The sequence below is a fragment of the Pangasianodon hypophthalmus genome, chromosome 12, assembly GCF_027358585.1.
Source record: "Pangasianodon hypophthalmus isolate fPanHyp1 chromosome 12, fPanHyp1.pri, whole genome shotgun sequence".
NCBI lineage: Eukaryota > Metazoa > Chordata > Actinopteri > Siluriformes > Pangasiidae > Pangasianodon > Pangasianodon hypophthalmus.
The window spans coordinates 1,863,944-1,882,510 of NC_069721.1; the positions used below are offsets into that span (position 1 = coordinate 1,863,944).

Below are 18,567 nucleotides of genomic sequence, written 5' to 3' on the forward strand. Positions count from 1 at the left end.
GTAAGACACCAGTCTGGTGCAGAAAAAATAGGTCATGCCCCAGACTGTGGCATGACGCAGCAAAAGAATACTTTCATTACTTGCTGAACGGAAAGTGGATCATGCCATTGTGCCTTTTATACTCCTTCTCTGTTGTCTATGTGATTCACTCTGTGAATTGAGCCACAAATGAGTATCCAGCAGAACATGCACCTTAAAATTACATCCCACCACTTCTCCTGCCAGATCTAGGGGTTTCCCACCTTCAAGCTGCAGTGGAAGAGGCCTTGCCCCTTTTACATACCAGCAGAAGAGGACCCCTCCGGAAGAAGAGGGGTTCCTCTTCAAGTTCCTTCAAAAGAGGAACTGTCTCCTTCAAATTTCTACATAATAGAACTTGCCCCTTCAAGTTCAAGCAAAAGAAGACATGCCATTCGAGTTCCTGTGAGCATCATAGTCTTTATTATTAGAACAGAAGTAGAGAACTAGATTATGTAATATTTGGACACAACTTAAGACTGATCCAGTTTCACTGATATTTAGCAATAATAAGATACTGCAGGAGAGTACAATCACACAAAATTTCCAAGGATCAGAGAAAAAAAAAGATTTTAAAAAATAACAAATTCTATTTTTATGATAGTTTTTGATCATTGGTTGTGATTATTATAGTATAATTTTGATGAAAAAATAGAAATGGTAATTTTTTTAAGTCCCCACAACACTTTCATTAAACAGAAGACAGAAAAATGATACTTTTTCAGAGCCCTCTTACAAAAATTGTACAAGTACGAATAAGCAAATCAGAAGCCCATGATCATGGAATAGCTGTATCACCCCTCTAGTTCCTGGCATCCTCTGTTTCAATCACATCGCTGAGAAAAAAATCAGACAGAAACATTAGGGTAGAGGGTAAAAGGAAGTGAGATATACAGTATAATTGTCGACTGCATAGACCTTTTGAACATCCTAAATTGTCTTTCTTAATTGGTCTGTTGAAGAACTGTCCAGTCAATGGTTACATCTATGTTCTGAACTCACCATTTCACAGTTACCACTATCCAGCAGGCATAGGTGGACCTGACAGTGAAGGAAGATGCTATCACCAAGAGCAGAGAAAGAGAACATCCTGAAGTAGAAGTAGCTGGATGTAGAGATGCCGTTCTCCAGCACCTCCACTGTACCATCATCGGGGTTAGGACACCTGTGGAGGAAAAGAAGATAAATGGAGCAAAAGGATAATGTGATATAAGAGCTGCAGGTTACTCTTTATTAGAAACAAGACTTTTCAATTCTCAGCATGTGTTAAAGTACAATCACCTGCTTTCTATAACTTACAGTAACATATAATGAGTATCTATCCTGTCCAGTCTGATGCGTGTGCCCCTTGGCTATCTGTTAGGGCATTTTAATACCTATTATCCTGTTTTCTGAGTCTATCAAAATTGATACCTTTGTTTTGTTCACTATTCAGTTTGGTTTCACACTGCATGTAATCAAACATACTAAAAGCAATACAAAAAATGCGCTGCTTGCACAAACATGAAATACATTGTAGCAACTCAAGACCTCGAGTGGCAGAACACAGACACATAGAAACAGCTGCACAGTTCAAAAGCCCCAGTGGGAGTGGTGTAAGCAGTGTGGTCCTCAGCTCAGACTGTTAGTGGGGGAACAGCTCATTGAAACACTGTTGGAAACACACCAGCAACTACTCACCTTTCTCTACACATGCCACTCTTTTTTTTTTGCTCAATTTGGCAAGGAGCATGTGGTCATTTGTATGTGTGGCACAGTGGCCCATCATCACAGTAAAAAAAAATCCCACCCCCACCCCTGAGACAAACATCCTTGAGGCCTGGGCCCAGAGCACATACATTTGGGAGAGGCCATTGGTGTTGCTGTGGTGGATCACCAATTGATGTTGCTACTGGAACAAGAAATCTTGTAATGACAGAAGCCAGCAAGCAAGCATGCAAGCATTACTGTCTTTGGCTTTTGCCATCCATTGCAAAGGGGCATGGTCAGTGACTAAGGGTTTCGAGCTGTGGGGTGGGCAAGAAAGAAACTCCAGGCCAGTCTCCCCTATAAGTAAAGGCAGTTGAGGCATGAATCCAATAACAGGAGCCAATCACTTGTTCCCCACCCTGACCTTGACATCAGGCACTTCCTGTACCTCCCCATGAACACAGGACACTGAGGGGCTTTTGCACGTCTGCATGGCCCAGGTAAAGACCGATGGGTGGGCTAAAGTGACCATGCTAAAGGGCTAAAGTGACCAAAATCCAGCACAGCCCAAACAGGACTCCCTTTGAGCCAGAGGGTTGTGGTTGGAGCACAAGGGGGAGTCAGTGTGTGAACTGCACAGCAGGCTAGTCACCCTTTGTTGGTCCATGGAAGTCCACTGTGATTGGGTTTGATTGGCATGCACTCAGCCCTGGGTGTGCCATAGACGGGGTGCCACATTGGGGTCCTGGGATCCTCAATGGACTGGGGGCCACTGGGCCTGAGACCCATTGGGACCATCGCATTGATGGCTGGGAAAAATGCCTTCTTCTCCCCTTTACCCATTGCTAACATAGCCAGAGCACATGCCAATGCTTCCACCATTTCTCTGGGATTTTTGAGGCATTTTTGGAGCCCTTAAGAACTTGTGCATAGCCAAATGCTCTGCAATTTCCTCCAGTGTCAGCCATTTGGGCTGTAGCCATCTCTTTGTGGTATGAAGCAGAGAATCCACCTGTTTTCTGGGTGCACTCCCCAACTTGTAGTTCCACTTGGAGAACTCGGAGGTGGCATTTGTTGAAGATAACTGACAGTGAGCCAGGATAACAGCTTTTACCTGATCATAGTCAGCTGTGTCCAATGGGGAGAGTGCGTAAAACTCTAATTGAACCTCTCCAGACAGGCAGGGTGCTATCACAGAGGCCCACTTTTATCTTTGCAGATTGAAATGGACAAAGCGAGTAGCTGGGGTGATTATTCACGACCAGTCGTGCTTCATAAATGCACCCCACCTCATAGCCATATGCTTCCTGGATATAAACAACAGTGGTGCTGAAGTGGCATTGTCCATTAGGCATTATGGCATCAGTTGTTGAGGAGTGTGTAGTTGTTTGGGCATGTGGCATGGTGGTCCATGACAGCATAAAAGAATCATCAGAAGGAAATCTTACCTGTGACCTCATCATAAAAAGCAATGTCTAAAGTATGCAAAACAACCAAAGATATCTTGGGAGAAAAAAGGAGTAGGATTTGAGGAAAAAACACCTTGCCAACTGTTAAGCCTGGGGGTGGCTCCATTATCCTTTGGGGTTGTGTAGCAGTCAGTGATACACGAAACATTATATGGGTAGATGGGAGAAAGGATTCCAGTAAATATCACCAATTCTGGAAGCAAACGTAACATAGTCAGTCAAGAAACTGGAGCTGAAAAGAGGCTTCTACATCAGGACAATGGTCATGAACATACTTCAAAGTCCACCATGAATTACTTCAAGAAATGCAAGCTAAAGTTTTGAAATATTGGAATGGCCCTCACTGTCCACTGATATCAGTGAAAATCTCTGGGTAGATCTTAAACATGCTGTACATGCAAAATGGCACAAGAATATCTCAGAACTAGAAATGTTCTGCAAGAAATAGTGGATGAAAATTCCTAAAACAAGAATAGAAAGACTCCCAGCTGGCTACAAAAAGCATTTGCAAGTCATGATATATGCCAAAGGGGGTGTTACTAAGTGCTGTTTTAGTAGGTTTTCCAAACTTTTGCACATGACATAATTACTATTTTTTTAATAGTTTGATACAGAGGATGTGTTTACTTTTTTCACTTCAAAAATCAAATAAAAAATCAAACAAAATATGTAATCTGGTGAAGGGATGCCCAAACTTTTGCATACTGCTGTAACTAATTTAAAACATATTAAAACAATATGTATTGTACCTAGCACCTATTTTCTCTTTTTGTTGGTGCAGATCTCAAGAACAATGACATTTCTGCAGCACTACAGCTTTGTCCTTTGGCTCAGTTTGCATCTCGCAGCTGAGTTTAGCAGCTCAGATTTACAAAAAAATGCAACCCAAAACAACTACCATGTTTGGTTCATTTCCTGTAATCAGGTCAATTTAGACTCAAATCACTTGGAAGACCACCTTGCTCAGATACTCTGGAATCTGAGTATGATCTCTGTATTCTCACCTGCCTAACGAACTGCACAGAGGGTTAGAACACAACAGAGATCCGTTCAAATGTACTAAACACTATGTATGTGTAAGCACCCTTACCCTTTAACAATCAGGTACCAGCAGATGTCGGAGTTGGAGTCCATATTTGGCGTGGCCCAGCAACTGTCCAGAACAGTGGCAATATGATCACTATTAAATCCTGCCACTTTCACAGCCACATAGATCTTCTGGTTCAGAGCAATGGTCACATTGCCAGAGTAAGGCTCTGTAAAGGAATTATTGGGATAGACAAGCATGTGGCTCTGATACGTGCCCTCAACAGCAGGTACCTCCTTGTCAATCACACTGTGGACAAAAATATTTTATCAAACATTTGAAGCACATTTAAATTAGACAGATACTAGAAAGCAAATGAAAAGAAAATATTATAAATGGAGGAGGGGTTTGGCTTTAGAAGCGTCTGTTACCTTCCTTCAGCTTGTAAGGCCATGGGCATGGAGAGATTCAGGATGAGAGGATACACACAGGAAATGGAGATATTAAGCCTACTGTTGTGGCTGATCAATTTTGAAAGTGTCCTGACTGCATTGTTGTAGATTAGATGTGTGGTGTTACTCTAAGAGACACAAACCCTTGTGTTATCATTTACAATTTTTCAAATTAATTTTTGCTAATAGTATGACTGCAGAAATTGATGTAGTGAGAAGTTAAAACTGAAATTGTGCACATGTAACTACAGACTTATGTGCTGCTCACACAGCTGCATGGCATTTACACATGCAGGGTAGAGTTTGTCCAAAATGAAGGCATGTCTCTTTCACAGTATTTTTAAATTTCATGCACAGGCATTTTAGACACATAATATATGTAAGGAATAAAACAGCATTGGGGCACACTGTTTTTTTTTTTTTTTTTTTTTTTCACCAGGACCATAAAACACAAAGTCATCCTTTGGAAAATATCCTTACAAGAAGCTTCACCATATCAATGCTTGTACATTTTTCTTAAATGTATTTGATATATTGTATAATGAGTGCATTAATATAAACCTGTGATTTGCAGCTGCAGCTGTCAGAGCTGCTATTATAGAAAATTAATCAGAATCAGACCAATCAGAATGGTATGAATGGGGTAAAATAGTGATACCTGTTTATTAAAATTAATGTAATCTGAGGTGAATTTGAGTATATGAGTAACAATATTAAAATGGAGGGACCTTAAATTGAGGTTACATACAAAAAAGCACAATTTCAGAAAATGTAGATTGGAATAAACTAGTAGATAAATAGATTTTTTTCCTTTGAACTAAGCTTGTTTTATACCTCTAGATTACCACCACAGAGTTTTGCATCACTGTCAAATCTGAACACCAGCCTGCCATCTTCGACTACGCCTGTACAGTTGGGGTCCTTGAGGTGAAGCTCTTCTACAGAATATCCAGCTTCAAACAGCTGACAGCGAGAGAGAGACACTGACCCACTACTGTCTGTACATGCCTCAATGGCATCTGAGGGGAAAAAAGGAGTGTAGATTTCAGTATTAAGGTGTTAAATTACAAGCTAAACTAGTTTCTTCTAGTTTTCATGAGGATTAACTTGTTTTTGAAGGTAGATTTCAAACAATAATATGAAGAAGAATAAAGCAGTTCCAGTTCTGGAAACTCCCCGACATGACTCAAATATACAGTATAAATATTTTTAAAGCTACCTGATGAAACGTTTTGGATTTTTTTGTGCTCTTTGGTAAAAAAAAAAAAATATATATATATATATATATATATATATATATATATATATATATATATATATATATATGACTCTGATGTCTCCCTCTGTGGTATACTCCTGGAACCAAAACACAGTGGTTTGTAACGTAAAAATGGCAGGACTTTAATGATTTTTAAACACAAGCCAGAATTTGTTTTCTAAATGTCACATTGTGCATACTGTCAAACCAGACATATTTCAAAGCAAACAGAAGATGTGGTTTACAGGCAATTTGGAGGGATGATTCTGGTCTGACTTGCTCCATGTTTGCAGTGCCCATTTTCATCTCAGCTAAGTAGTAAAATTATCAGTAAAACTGGCGTGCAAGCTTAGCTAGTATGTAGTAACATAACAGGTTACTGAGCCATAATTAAGTATCTAAAAAGTACAAGCCATACCAATCTTCTAGAGTTATACAATTTGAAAGTGTTAGTTTAGCCGAAAAAGATGCTAAAGAAAATGGCAATTCCATCTGTATTTAGTACAAAACGGAGAGCAGAGAAGCTCCATACCTGGAAAAAAGGAGCTGAACTGAGCTGGAAGAACTTGCTAATCCTCGCTAGCAAATGGTCGTCCTCACCCATGTAACTACATTTAAGATGTCTACTAATGTCATTACACAAAGGTAGCATTGCTAGCTAACATTATGGTAGCTACTTATGTTGTTTCTAACTTCAGTTATTTGGCCCAGTGTAATTTTGAAAGATCTATAGTTGCTCTCTGCCTCCTGTTGCTCTTCTCGCTGATGCAGTTATTCTTCTGAAACATGTATGGTTGGATGTCAACAGTAACTCAAAAAAAAAAAAAAAATCCTCATCTGCTGAGTCATTTCTGTCACTTGAGTAATCCATTTGCTTCATCACAATAACTGACTTACAAAGCAAAGTGATTGCTTATTAGCAGTAGCCAGCTAGCTAACATACCATTAACTAGTGAACACCTCCCCCCATGAATCCTTTCTCCCCCATTCTTGTCCCACCCAAACACCCACGATAACCGTTGTAGTTTTTCAAAACCCCAAGATATGTAATCAGGAGGGGGTTATCCCCAGTATTCAAACCAAGAAATCTTGCTACAGAGCCCGCTGTGTCATCGCTGTTAGACGCGAGTAGGCATGTTTACAGCAGATGTATCGATGATTAAATTTTTTTTATTTTGGCCAGAGTTTCCCTTTAAGTCTATTTCCCCAATAAAAGAGTAAGGAACAAATATATGCTTATGATCCTCTTATAATGGAGTTTCTAATGTAGCATGTCTTGTTTGCATCTTTGACAAAACGTCAGCACGTCATTGACCAATGTTTTGGCTATTAAGATGTGTAAAAGATATTATTCAATCTGTCTGTATGAAAGACTCTGTGCACTAGGTATAGTTGTTATCCTTGGCCTTTTGCGTATTTATGCCCAGTGTCTATGCTCTGAGGTTGCCTAGCAATGCTTTTTCTAGCAATGCAGTTCCATTAAAACACAACAATACACTTTTTGTCTATTTTCTGTTAGCTAGGTATGTGTTGTGTAGAATCAGATAGTTTGGAACAGGAAGAATTTAAAATCAACCAATCAAACAAATACCCATTAATAAACACTATATTGGTGTATTTGTTTATTATATATTTAAAAAACCTACCAAAGTTGTCAGGGTTGGTCTTGTTCACACAGTAGCAGCCGATACCTAACTCTCTGCTTTCACAGACCTCATTTTCAGTGCACATCAAATGTTCACAGAGGGCTAGCGAGAAACAGAGAAGAAGACAAAATAAATCCCCAGTTGCATCAGAACACTATATGCTTTTAAAAATGGAGCACTGTTGAATTCTTCATGCTGATTGGTCAGAAGGTGTTGAATCATTTTATAAACCCATTAATAAACCATATATTGGTGTATTTGTTTATTAACTATTACAAAAAAAAAAAATTACCAACGGTGTCAGGGTTGGTCTTGTTCACAGAGTAGCAGCCGATACCTGACTCTCTCCTTTCACAGACCTCATTTTCAGTGCACATCAAATGTTCACAGAGGGCTAGCGAGAAACAGACAAGAAGACAAAATAAATTCTCAGTTGCATCAGAACACTCTATGCTTTTATAACATAGCACTGTTGAATTCTTCATGCTGATTGGTCAGAAGGTGTCGAATCATTTTTGATAACAGCAGCTCTGACAGTAGTGCAGCTGCAAATCAGCATTTTATATTAATGTGCTCGTTTTAATACATTATCATATCAGTAGTAACAGCTCAGTCACATGGTCTTGTATGTTGAATGAGCTACATAATCTAAGGCTAAAAATAAATGGATTAATTAATTATTTAACAAAGAAAAACCCCATCACTCAGTAGTTTACTACAACAGCACAGTGTTTAATTCCTCACTTAGTACATTGATATTTTAGAAATGTGTAACCTGGCTTGAGAAGCAGTGTATTAAACGAATAAAAAACGGTCACCTGGGAGTTCATCGTCAACGCGGTAAATCCACCAACCTAATGATGTGTTGCTTCGAGCCAGCTCAGAGATGTCATTTATTGGCAGCTTATAACTAAAGATCGGATCTAGTGCTTGATAGCCAGCCTTTAAAAAAAAAAAACAATTCCATGAATATATAGGACATTGTAAGGACGCTGTCTTTGAATGTTAAGTCCATGTTCCACTCACCAGCCAGGGGCCATTAATAGGGTCAACAGAGATATAGGACATCACCACCAATGAGGTGCTTTCATTATCAGAGACCAAAACTGCTTGAAAAGTGGCCCTCTTAAAGAGAAGAGAAAGATGTTATTAAAAGCCTGCACTCTAGATAAAAATGACTGGAGTTTAATGAAAGACTCTTACCCCTGTTCCATTGATGTAGGATATGTTGTTCCAGGTGGCTGTGAAGGACCAGGAAGGGATGAAGTTTAATTCAGCAAACAGATATCTAAAAATAAAAGCTACACTGTCTTGCAGTATGGAATCTTTGGTTTCTCCGTAGTAGATACTTGGGAGATCAGCCTTAAGGTCGGTCCACAGCGGAGCGATGATGTTAATGTCAGCATTTACAACAGGAGTCAGTGAGTCAGGGAGTGGAACAGAGAAACTCAGAGCTCCATTCTCATTTACCTGAGATGGAGATGAGCAAAAAAGGAAAAACAGCCATTATGAAACAGCAACAGTTTATAAATGACAGGAAAAGCTGAATTAAACATCTGCTAATCCAAACAGAAGTAATATAAGATATAAGTGTAATTTAAAAAAAAGATGGGGTTGGTTGCTCACATATATTGTGTCAAAGTATTTTCCAAAGTATTTAAACGGCTTTTGCAGTTTCACTTCAATGGCATTTACACCAGGATTCAGAACGTCTGGTTTCCTTAATGGAAAAGTCCCGACAGGACGTCTAAGCTCTGTAGGATAGAAAAAACAAATTAAGAAGCAAACAAATGCTGTGTAAATATGAGCTTCAATAACAGTTAATCAATTTACAACAAGGTTCATTTACAGTACGTTAGGAAAGTTTGTGGTTTTTATGGTTACTATTAAACACTACCAGAACCCAGCAGTACCTTATTTCATGGCTAGATGATTAGCATCAGAACAAAATTAGCCATCAGAAACCATTAGGGACAACACTTTCTGTTAAACTACCATTACAGACTACCATTACAGTAGGAACCACTAGAGATCTCTAATGACTTCTGGTGATTATTTCAGCCAAAGAGAGTAATATTGACAAGTACAACTTTGTTGGTTTGTTAGTCAATATTGATTAAATGATCATTTTCTTGTGATTGCAATGTTACAATATTTTTAAAACAAAACTTTGTATACATATTCTTCGTGACTTTCTGAGGATGCAGTCCATAGCTATTTGGCCACAAGGGGGTGAAATATACTGTATATAGCATTCATATATAATAACTCAACTCTCTTCTCATCGACAACTCAATCTGAATTTTGCAAGTTGCATCTTTTTAAGGATGACTGGCTAACTTTTTTAAATGTAAAAACATTGCTTGGGATCATCCAATCAATCTTTTACAGGCATGTCTTAGGATTATCATTAGGAAATCATCACATGCTTTGGCATGATGATAGGGCATTGCTCATGAAACATTGTCACCAATTGGTCAATCTGACACACATCATATTACGTTTCTACATGTGATGTGTAACACCAGCAAAGCGCCATACATGCCAATCATTTTCTGACTCCCCAGGATATAAACACACCTGAACCATTAATTCATTTTGAAGTCTTGCCATACATTGTGGTTCTGAGCCATGTAATATGGTTGATCATCTGTGTTGTGTTTGACATTGTTCCTGACCTCTTAATTACTCTTTTGGCTTATCCTTTGGCGTAATTGTACTGTGACTTCCTGCACTTTGAACACTGCCTTTAATTCCAGTTTTTGATTGTAAAGTTTTTGGTTCATTAAAACCTGAATTCACCTGAATTCTTCTACATTAAGATGTACCCTTCTATCAAATCTCGCCAAGTTAAGTCTACAGATTATATGACAAGCCATATTATTACATATGGACAAATGGGGCTTTATTTGTTTTACCATCATACTATAAATATAAGTTATTTATGGATATGTCATGGTTTGAGAAGAAGAATAAAAACAATAAGAAGGAGAAGAAGGAGAAAAATCACCAGACGGTCCCTTCTGAACTTCGTAAGCCCAGCGATTAGATTCAGTAAACAACAGATAAGAAGGAGTCCACTGGATTATCCCCAAATTTCTGAAACTGTTCTTTGCAAAGCCAACCTACAAAGATAAAAATAGAATTAAAAGAAATGACAGACAGTATTCCTTATATACGGGGACTGATTACCACCTGGGCCTATTGGGCACAGCATAGACTTAAACCGAATGAAATGTTCCATCCATATCCAAGTGGAATGAAGACACTTGTATGATAAAAAAAAAATGTGTGAATACAACTTCAAACAATTCAGTAGCTATTCATATTGTTTTTCAGCTTTTTAATGCAACTACAGTACAGTTTTCCTGCTGCTGAGCATTCAGCAGCTTATATTAGAGGCAGCTTCACCATTAATGGGATGGGTGTGGCTAAGTTTCAGAGCACCTCACACTCCAAAATCAGTTGACCAGTAGAGATTTAAGGTGAACACATTCTTCTAACACCCACCCCAGTAAAAAAAGTTTAAAAAAATTAATATTTTGACTGTGGATTTTATTATTTTATTTCAAACATTTGGCACAAAATTAACTCCATACATCCATGGTGTATTCCCACCTCATGTCCAGTGTTCCCATAGCTGTATTATTAGATTGTTTGGTAATTACACTAAGTCACACACAACACCTATTAACATTAGCAAGTTAACAAAACACAAGCCAATAAATGTAAAGTCACAGAATCTGAAATAAATTGGGAAATGTTATTGGTGTGTGGGCCTGAATTTGTAACCAGTGAATGGTCAGTTAGGTTTTTGACTGAAGCTACTGTAGATAACTGGACAGAGGAAAAAAAAAAACAGGTAACCTTAAACCCACATTAAGTGTGTCAATAAAAAGAAACTTCAAAAAAAAAAAAAAAAAAAAAAAGAAATGTCAGAGAATGTCTTTGTTATTTTTCCAAATGAGTTGGATTTAAAAACGAAATTAAAATGGGCCAAAGAAGACTCAACATGCTGTCATTGCTGGCCTTTGAGTTTGAGCTTGTTAAAGAGGTGGACGCTGATGATTTGGTTAATAAAAAATGCAAAAAATATGCCTAAGGTAAGACTGTCTTCTGTATACCACTCAGGCTATTCATGGGTGCTGAGTTGTGGGGCGGCATTGGTTCATGGGGGTTGGATGGGAAGAGGGTGCCTGCATAGTTACGTGCCCAGGGGCCCAGGACTCATCAGTCCCTACTTATAAAAGTATTTACTACTGTTATTTGGCTGAAGAGTATTAATGCTTTAAAATCATAAATATATAACAGTATGTAAGAATATGTTCCACTTACCAAGGCCATGAAACTTATGAAACTCTGAATGTTCATCAGGATGAAAGTGTGCTCTACACCATTAGAGGTCAACACAACTTGTACTGTATCCGTCTTAAAAAGAGGTGTTTTGGATAAAGTGATTTAGTTATAGACGGTATTCGGAGGCCATATTGTTGACTCTAAACACCAGAGTGGAAGACCTACAACTGTTAGTGATTTAATTATTTGCTCTTCAGTTAGTATGTGTGGTGCCCTGAGAAAACTCTTTGCATGGAGAAAAATGCTCATCTCAAACAACATTAAGAGAGCATGACATTAACGTAGGTGATCATGCCCCTATTAGGCAACATCCTTACAGAGCAAACCCGTTTAAGTGAGCAGTTATGAAGCAGAAGACAGAGTGTTTACATAAACATGGACTAGCTGTCCCTACTGTGAGTCCTTGGTGGTCACCTTGTATTTTAGTCCCCAAGGCAGACTTGAACTACCTTGTGTATGTGTGTGTCTCATTCCTTAGCTGTGTAAGGGCACCTAATACTGTACTCCACTCCTCACATCTAATCCCTTGCCTTTAAACTTGCACTGCCTTGCAGCTTAGTTCACCAGCTCACACTAAAATGCTGCAACCCAAAACACACAGCATATTTGGTTCACTTCCTGCAGTGAGTCGATTAAGAGTAGAATCGAGGTGGACTGCGACCTCCTCCCTCAGACGTTCTCGGAGGGAGTGTGAATACTGTGTGTTATGGCTTTTCTAAATCTTTAAAGTATTACAGCACCATTTAGTGGCCATTTTTGATATGAGGATGTTCTTTGAATATACTGTTTTAGTTGTTCTACCTCCTATGGGCTAGTAAGCTCATGCGACTTAAGATGACTCATAGTTCACATTCAGCCATTTTGTGTAGTACTCATGGTGATGACTATCTAAATAACTTTTGCATCCTCTCTTGTTGAGCCTTGGAAAAGCATTGCTTGTGAGAATCATTGTCTGCTTAATTTGTAATAAAGTGTATTTATTTAATTTCTGTGTCTTTGAATGGTCCATTCATTCATTCATTACGTAATCTGCCACAGAGTCTTCATTCATCCCTTCTTCGTGTTCAGCTATCAGCTAGTGTAGAGAGATACACACTCAGGTGACAGACTAATGAAAAAGCAACATCACAGCAGGCCTAACAAATTGGATCACCATTGCAAAGAAAAATAACCAACCCTCCCAGCACTTTCACTCCCATCTGCACATCTCCAATACCCCAGACAGAGGCTCCTAGCGGGCTTACACTATGACACCGGGAGTGACAACAACCTCACCTTTGCCTAATAAAGATTGCTTTATTAGAGGCAATGGACAGTCAAAAGGCATGGTGTCAGTACACAAGACAGACGTTTCATCATCACCAAGTCCTGACACAACACAAACTTCTGTCAGTAAGCTGGACATAGACAGACAATATCCTATCCACAAAAAAAAACTCATCTGCTAAGAGGCTTCATCAGGGCAAAAACAACTGAGAAACAGAAAGCATTGCTGAAAGACAATGGAATATACTTCAGGTGCTGTGCGTTCAACATTCAGCAAGCAAAAGACTGCAAGGCTGCTGTCCAATGCAAAGACTTTGACTAATTTAATGGGAAGGACACCAGCACTCCCTACACTCTACAGCCACGACTGAATACTGTGTTCTGACCTGACTAAAGAGCCACAGCGAGGAGAGAGAACACAGCAGAATCCCAGTCAAATGCATTAAAGACTGAAAATATGTAAAGGCGCAGTAAATTATATATAATATTAATAATAAGCTTTATTTTATATAGCGCCCTTAAAAAGGCCTCTCAAGGCGCTTTACATAAGAGTATATAAACATATATAAGAATAACAATAATAGTAATAACTAGTATTAGTAATAATTTAATAACAAAACAAAACAAAGTAATCAAATAAAAGCAATCCTAAAGAAATAAGTTTTAAGAGAAGATTTAAATATACTAAGAGACTGAGCTTCTCTAAGATCAGATGGAAGGGAGTTCCACAGTTTTGGAGCGTAAGAAGAGAAATCCCTATCACCCATAGTACGCAAAAGAGTCTGAGGGACGGTTGCAAATATATTTAAGTTTTTTAAAAAATAGAGGTGTTTAAGGTTATAGACAAACCAAATTTTATTTTGGCTGAATTTAGGTGCTGATTGGTTTTCCCAGACTGCCAGACGTATTTAGTTATATTAATTTTTAATAGAAGGACAAAATTAAAAGATGATGCACACGTTTGTACGTTTGTGGTGGGTCACTCGACACATTCTGGTGTATGTCAACAATATGGCCGTGGTGAGAAGTGTAATGGAACGACAAGTATAAATAATAATAATAATAAACTTACATATTCAGGGTTTGACATATCTTGCCAAGTGACCACTAAGACCCATGTAGCTACAAAGCTGGGGTACTCAGGGAACATGGCATTAATTTCCTTTGTAGCTAATGTTACAAGAGGGCCATCTGTGGCTTGCATGAAGGTGACATTTCTCATGTTTAAGCTGAAGATGGGGTACAAAGCCGGAAAGATGATGTTTCTGTAACCTTCTAGACTGGGATTGAGGTTGTTATCCACTGGTTGGTCAAATGCCAGGAAACCTTTGTAGCTGACCTGAGTGAGAAATGATTAGAAATGTTGTCCTTACTCTGTTGTCATTGCAGCCATAGTATACAAATGTGTTTGGTAAATATATCTCCCATTCAGTACAGCTTTGTGAAATTGGGGCTTTGATTTTTAATCACTGTGATCATCACAAAATATGGATAAAAAGTTACATTCTGCTAAAACGTGTCACTTTTTCTTATGAATAAAATCTCAAGAAAGTATTTTCATACACACTTCACAGTGAACAATCACATGCTTCACATTACAAAGAAAAATAAAGCTTGGATGGAAGTAGCAGGGAGTGTTGCCTTTGGTGAATGTATATAGCAAGTACAGTAGCTTGTTTTGCTAATCTGCCAGCGCAGCTAGTACAATTCCTAGCATGTAACATGTAAATCAAACAACTAATTTTCACACCGATTAGTGTGTTACTTTAATGCTATATATCACAGGTGCAAACAAAAATAAAAACTGAAGGCGGGAGTGAGATCCCACGCACACCTCTATCTTAGATCGCTCACTAAATGTTTTCTAACGTCCTAAAAAAATCGAGAGGAAAAAGGAGAAAGTGTCTTTAAGCATTCTGTTTTGTGACTTACATATGCTGTCTTCTGCATGTCTCCATCATGCATGAATGGGGTTTGGAGCGGAATAAGACAGATGCTTGTACTGTTTGGAAATGTACATTTTTCGGCACTGGAGTCAACAGGAAACATGGATGTAGTTGAATCTAGAAAAAGATTTTTGTTAACAATGGTTATAGTGACATTCATATGACATTCCATATGGTGTACTTGATAACATTATAAATGTGATTTTTATTCACATTTTAGATGTAGTCTCTGGTTTGAAACTGTAGTTTATTCATTATATTTTCATTCGAGCTGAACTTATGATTTTGTGTCTGAATTTGGAACCAGTATGGAGACACAATGATTACGTAACATCAAGCAATCAAGGAACTACTCTGCTCATCAAGAAAAAGGAGTGAGAAAATTTGCATTTTATGACAAAGAACAAAAAGAAAGAAGGAATCAGACCAAAAACCTTGAAATCTAAACAAAAGTATTAACCACAAATTGGTTAAGAAATAATAATAATAATAATAATAATAATAATAATAATAATAATAATGATAATAATAATAATAACGTACACCAAATCTGAATGTTATTCCTCTCATATAGAATATACAATATTTATGAAAATTAGCTGTAACATTTTACCTTCTGCATTTGCCACCCCACCTAATTTCAAAGAGAATGAGGGAGGGAGAGAGAGAGAGAGAGAGAGAACAATTTTCATCACAAAACTCAAAACAGGGAATTATTAATTGTTTAAAATTTTGTAATTATGTACTGTGTTGTACTAACTGGAGGAAAGACAGCCATTTTAAAAAGTAATACACCTAAAAAAAAAAACCATTTTTAAACATTTACTGATTTTTTTCAGGCTTAAAAGCAAGTGTTCGTGTTTAAAGGTGATGGCCTTGACGCTATTGAAAAACCCCGTCTCAGACACTTCTACTCAAGATAAATCTGGAAATCTCGGAGGTGTGACCTACACACACGTTTCATTTTAATACGGAATACAGAGCCTAGAAAATCTACTTAAGTAGCTGCATAACCCGACACTGAATACAAAGAACTTTCTGCATGTACATACTGACTCTACTGTTGGACTAAAGGTGCCAACTCTGAATACAGCCCAAAGAGCACTGCAGTGACTTCTAATTTTTTTACTTACTCATAAAGAGCAGCGCGACCTGAAGGCACAGCAGCAGTGGTAAATCCATCAGGAGCAGAAATTCCACAACACAGTAAAGATGTACATCAATATCTCTCTCACACTTTTGTCTGGGAAGGTGCATGAGACGTAGCTGTAATTAGCTTTTAGATTAAAGGTATAAAGATACAGGCACCAAAGTTACAAAATATGAACCCTTGATGGTGATTTTTTTTCTGAGCGTGTAACGAGCTATTTGAAGAGAAAACAGCTTTTTAACGTTATGATACTGATCCATAATTATGTAGAGAAAAGTAATATTTTTAGTAACATGGTATTAAGATTATTCAAAAAATTTTTTAAAAATGAAAGCAAATAATTGAAATTAATATATTTGTAAAACATTGGTTTATTTATTGTTATTTATTTAAATGTTAAATTCTTTTAAATTTGAATAATAACTTGATAAATGCAACAAAGATTGTGTTTGTTATTATTGTTGAGTTTGAGGGAATCAAAGCTCAGAAGAAGAAAAGGTTACTTCAAATCACAGTTAAAACCACTAAATGTGGTTTCTTTCTGAAAACTAGTGTAGCCTCATGGCAGAGTTACTGTTTAACCTAAACGCAGAGTGATATTTTCCTTTTCACATCCCAATAACATAAGGACCAAATTAACAGCAATAATAATGTGAAATCTTACCAGCTTATCGAGTGTTTTGTGTGTGCTGCAGCTCTGTGCAGTGTTCCAGATCAGAGCATCTCTGAAACTCTAAATGTGCACTGAGATGACTGACGGCCCATAAATCTGTTCATTTTAAACAAGACTAACCGGGTGAGCAAGCAAATCTTCTGCAGTCACCCATGCTCTCTGTCAGGCGCGGCAACTTAAAGAACCCGATGAATCCAATAAACTATGTCTGCCCCAAATACTTCTAACTTGGGGAAGTCTAAAGACATTAATCATATAGAGAAAAGATTTAAAGACAGATTATTCCAAAAATGTCTCAGTTCCCTAAACCATTTGAAGAGTCATTTTAAAAAATGCAAAAATATGAGCAGCTTGTTGTTACTGATAAGATTATTAGATTATTAGAAAATGAGAGTGTTCCAGCAGCATACATAAAAGACAAAGAGAAATAAGAAATAAAGTAAGAATAAAACAAAGATAAAATAAGATAAAGTAAAATAAATATTGAAAATTTAGAAAAATAAAATTTAAAAGTAAAAATAGCTATACTAAGGTGCAGGAAGTGCAGTATATTGTGTTGCAGTTCTATACAATGTAGAAGTGTAGTGTAGTGTTGAAGGCATTAGAAAAGTAAAAAAACATGACTTTCACAGTGCTCTCTGCAGTCTCCAGGTGTGAGTAAGCTCTGTGCAGCAGGTAGATCACGGTATCCTCAATCCCAAACATGTGGCCAACAGGCAAACTGTCAGGGGTCCCATGCCACACCCACATGTGTCCTGAAGTGACCCAGGACAAGCCTCTCCAGTGGCTTCATTAGATGTGACATCAGCGCTACTGGTCAGTAGTCATTCAGTTCCTTAAGGTTCTTGATCTTTGGTACTGGAACATTTATTTATGTTTTTCAATGTTTATTAAAGATCAAAGGGCTTATCATTACAATTGCATATTTAACCATCCCAGACATTAAGCAAATGCATACCTTAGTTTATTTAATCAGGTCTTATTGGTTACCACCTGGTGAGAAACTGAATTAGCCAATCAGACTCATCCATTTTCCCCAATCATGTTTGAAAGTTAGCTAGATGCTCTGTGAGCTCAGGGATATCAAGGTGACAGTCTGTGAAGTAATGGAGGCTTACTGCAGGAGGAGGAAAAGGCAGATCTGGATTTAAGGATAACATGTAATTTCCCCCAATACTAGCATGTTATTTTAATCATTTCCAGTGGGTTTTGTAATGGTGTTTGGGCGTTGGACGTCCTTTGTGATGGGGACTGTAGCCAAGAATGGTCAACGTCACTGTCATTGACTACTGATATCACTGAGGCTATACGTCATCATGTCCTTGATGCAGATGTTCAGGTTGCTTTGCCTGCTGTTTTCAGAATAAAGAGTCATGTTGTGAAGAAGAAAAAGGACTTTGTGGGACTAGACCATGGAGAGGAGCCTATTCCTCCTGCTGTTTTCATAAAGATTCCTGCGCACTTGCATCTGCACAGGAATGGACCTGAGCAGGATGGTTCATGAGCTATAACCCTAAGAAGGAAAACAAAGGGAAGGACATGAGCATGGATCTGTTTACATGGACAGAGACTTCATGAAGAAGCAGGGGGGGTTTCCCAGGGTGATTCTTCAGCAGC

General features: G+C 38.0%; 1 protein-coding gene across 2 annotated transcripts; it reads right to left on the bottom strand.

The window, feature by feature from the left end:
* Positions 1-422: 422 nt before the first annotated feature.
* On the bottom strand, positions 423-17,096 carry LOC113547489 (alpha-tectorin). Of its 2 annotated transcripts, none has more exons than XM_026947855.3 (18): positions 16,942-17,096; positions 16,261-16,370; positions 15,741-15,761; positions 15,114-15,244; positions 14,254-14,520; positions 11,895-11,987; positions 10,570-10,684; positions 9,186-9,313; positions 8,763-9,029; positions 8,586-8,684; positions 8,378-8,501; positions 7,852-7,953; positions 7,560-7,661; positions 5,490-5,674; positions 4,635-4,783; positions 4,267-4,512; positions 1,021-1,183; positions 423-854 (listed from the first exon to the last, which is right to left on the bottom strand). In XM_026947855.3, the coding sequence occupies exons 2-18, from the start codon at positions 16,307-16,309 to the stop codon at positions 843-845; spliced, it is 2,253 nt and encodes a 750-aa protein (XP_026803656.3). In that variant the 5' UTR covers positions 16,310-16,370; positions 16,942-17,096; the 3' UTR covers positions 423-842. The 2 variants fall into 2 exon arrangements, 1 of the variants encoding a protein (XP_026803656.3); XR_003404831.3 differs by lacking the exon at positions 423-854 and adding an exon at positions 3,250-3,369 and having other exon boundaries at positions 1,049-1,183.
* Positions 17,097-18,567: the final 1,471 nt, after the last annotated feature.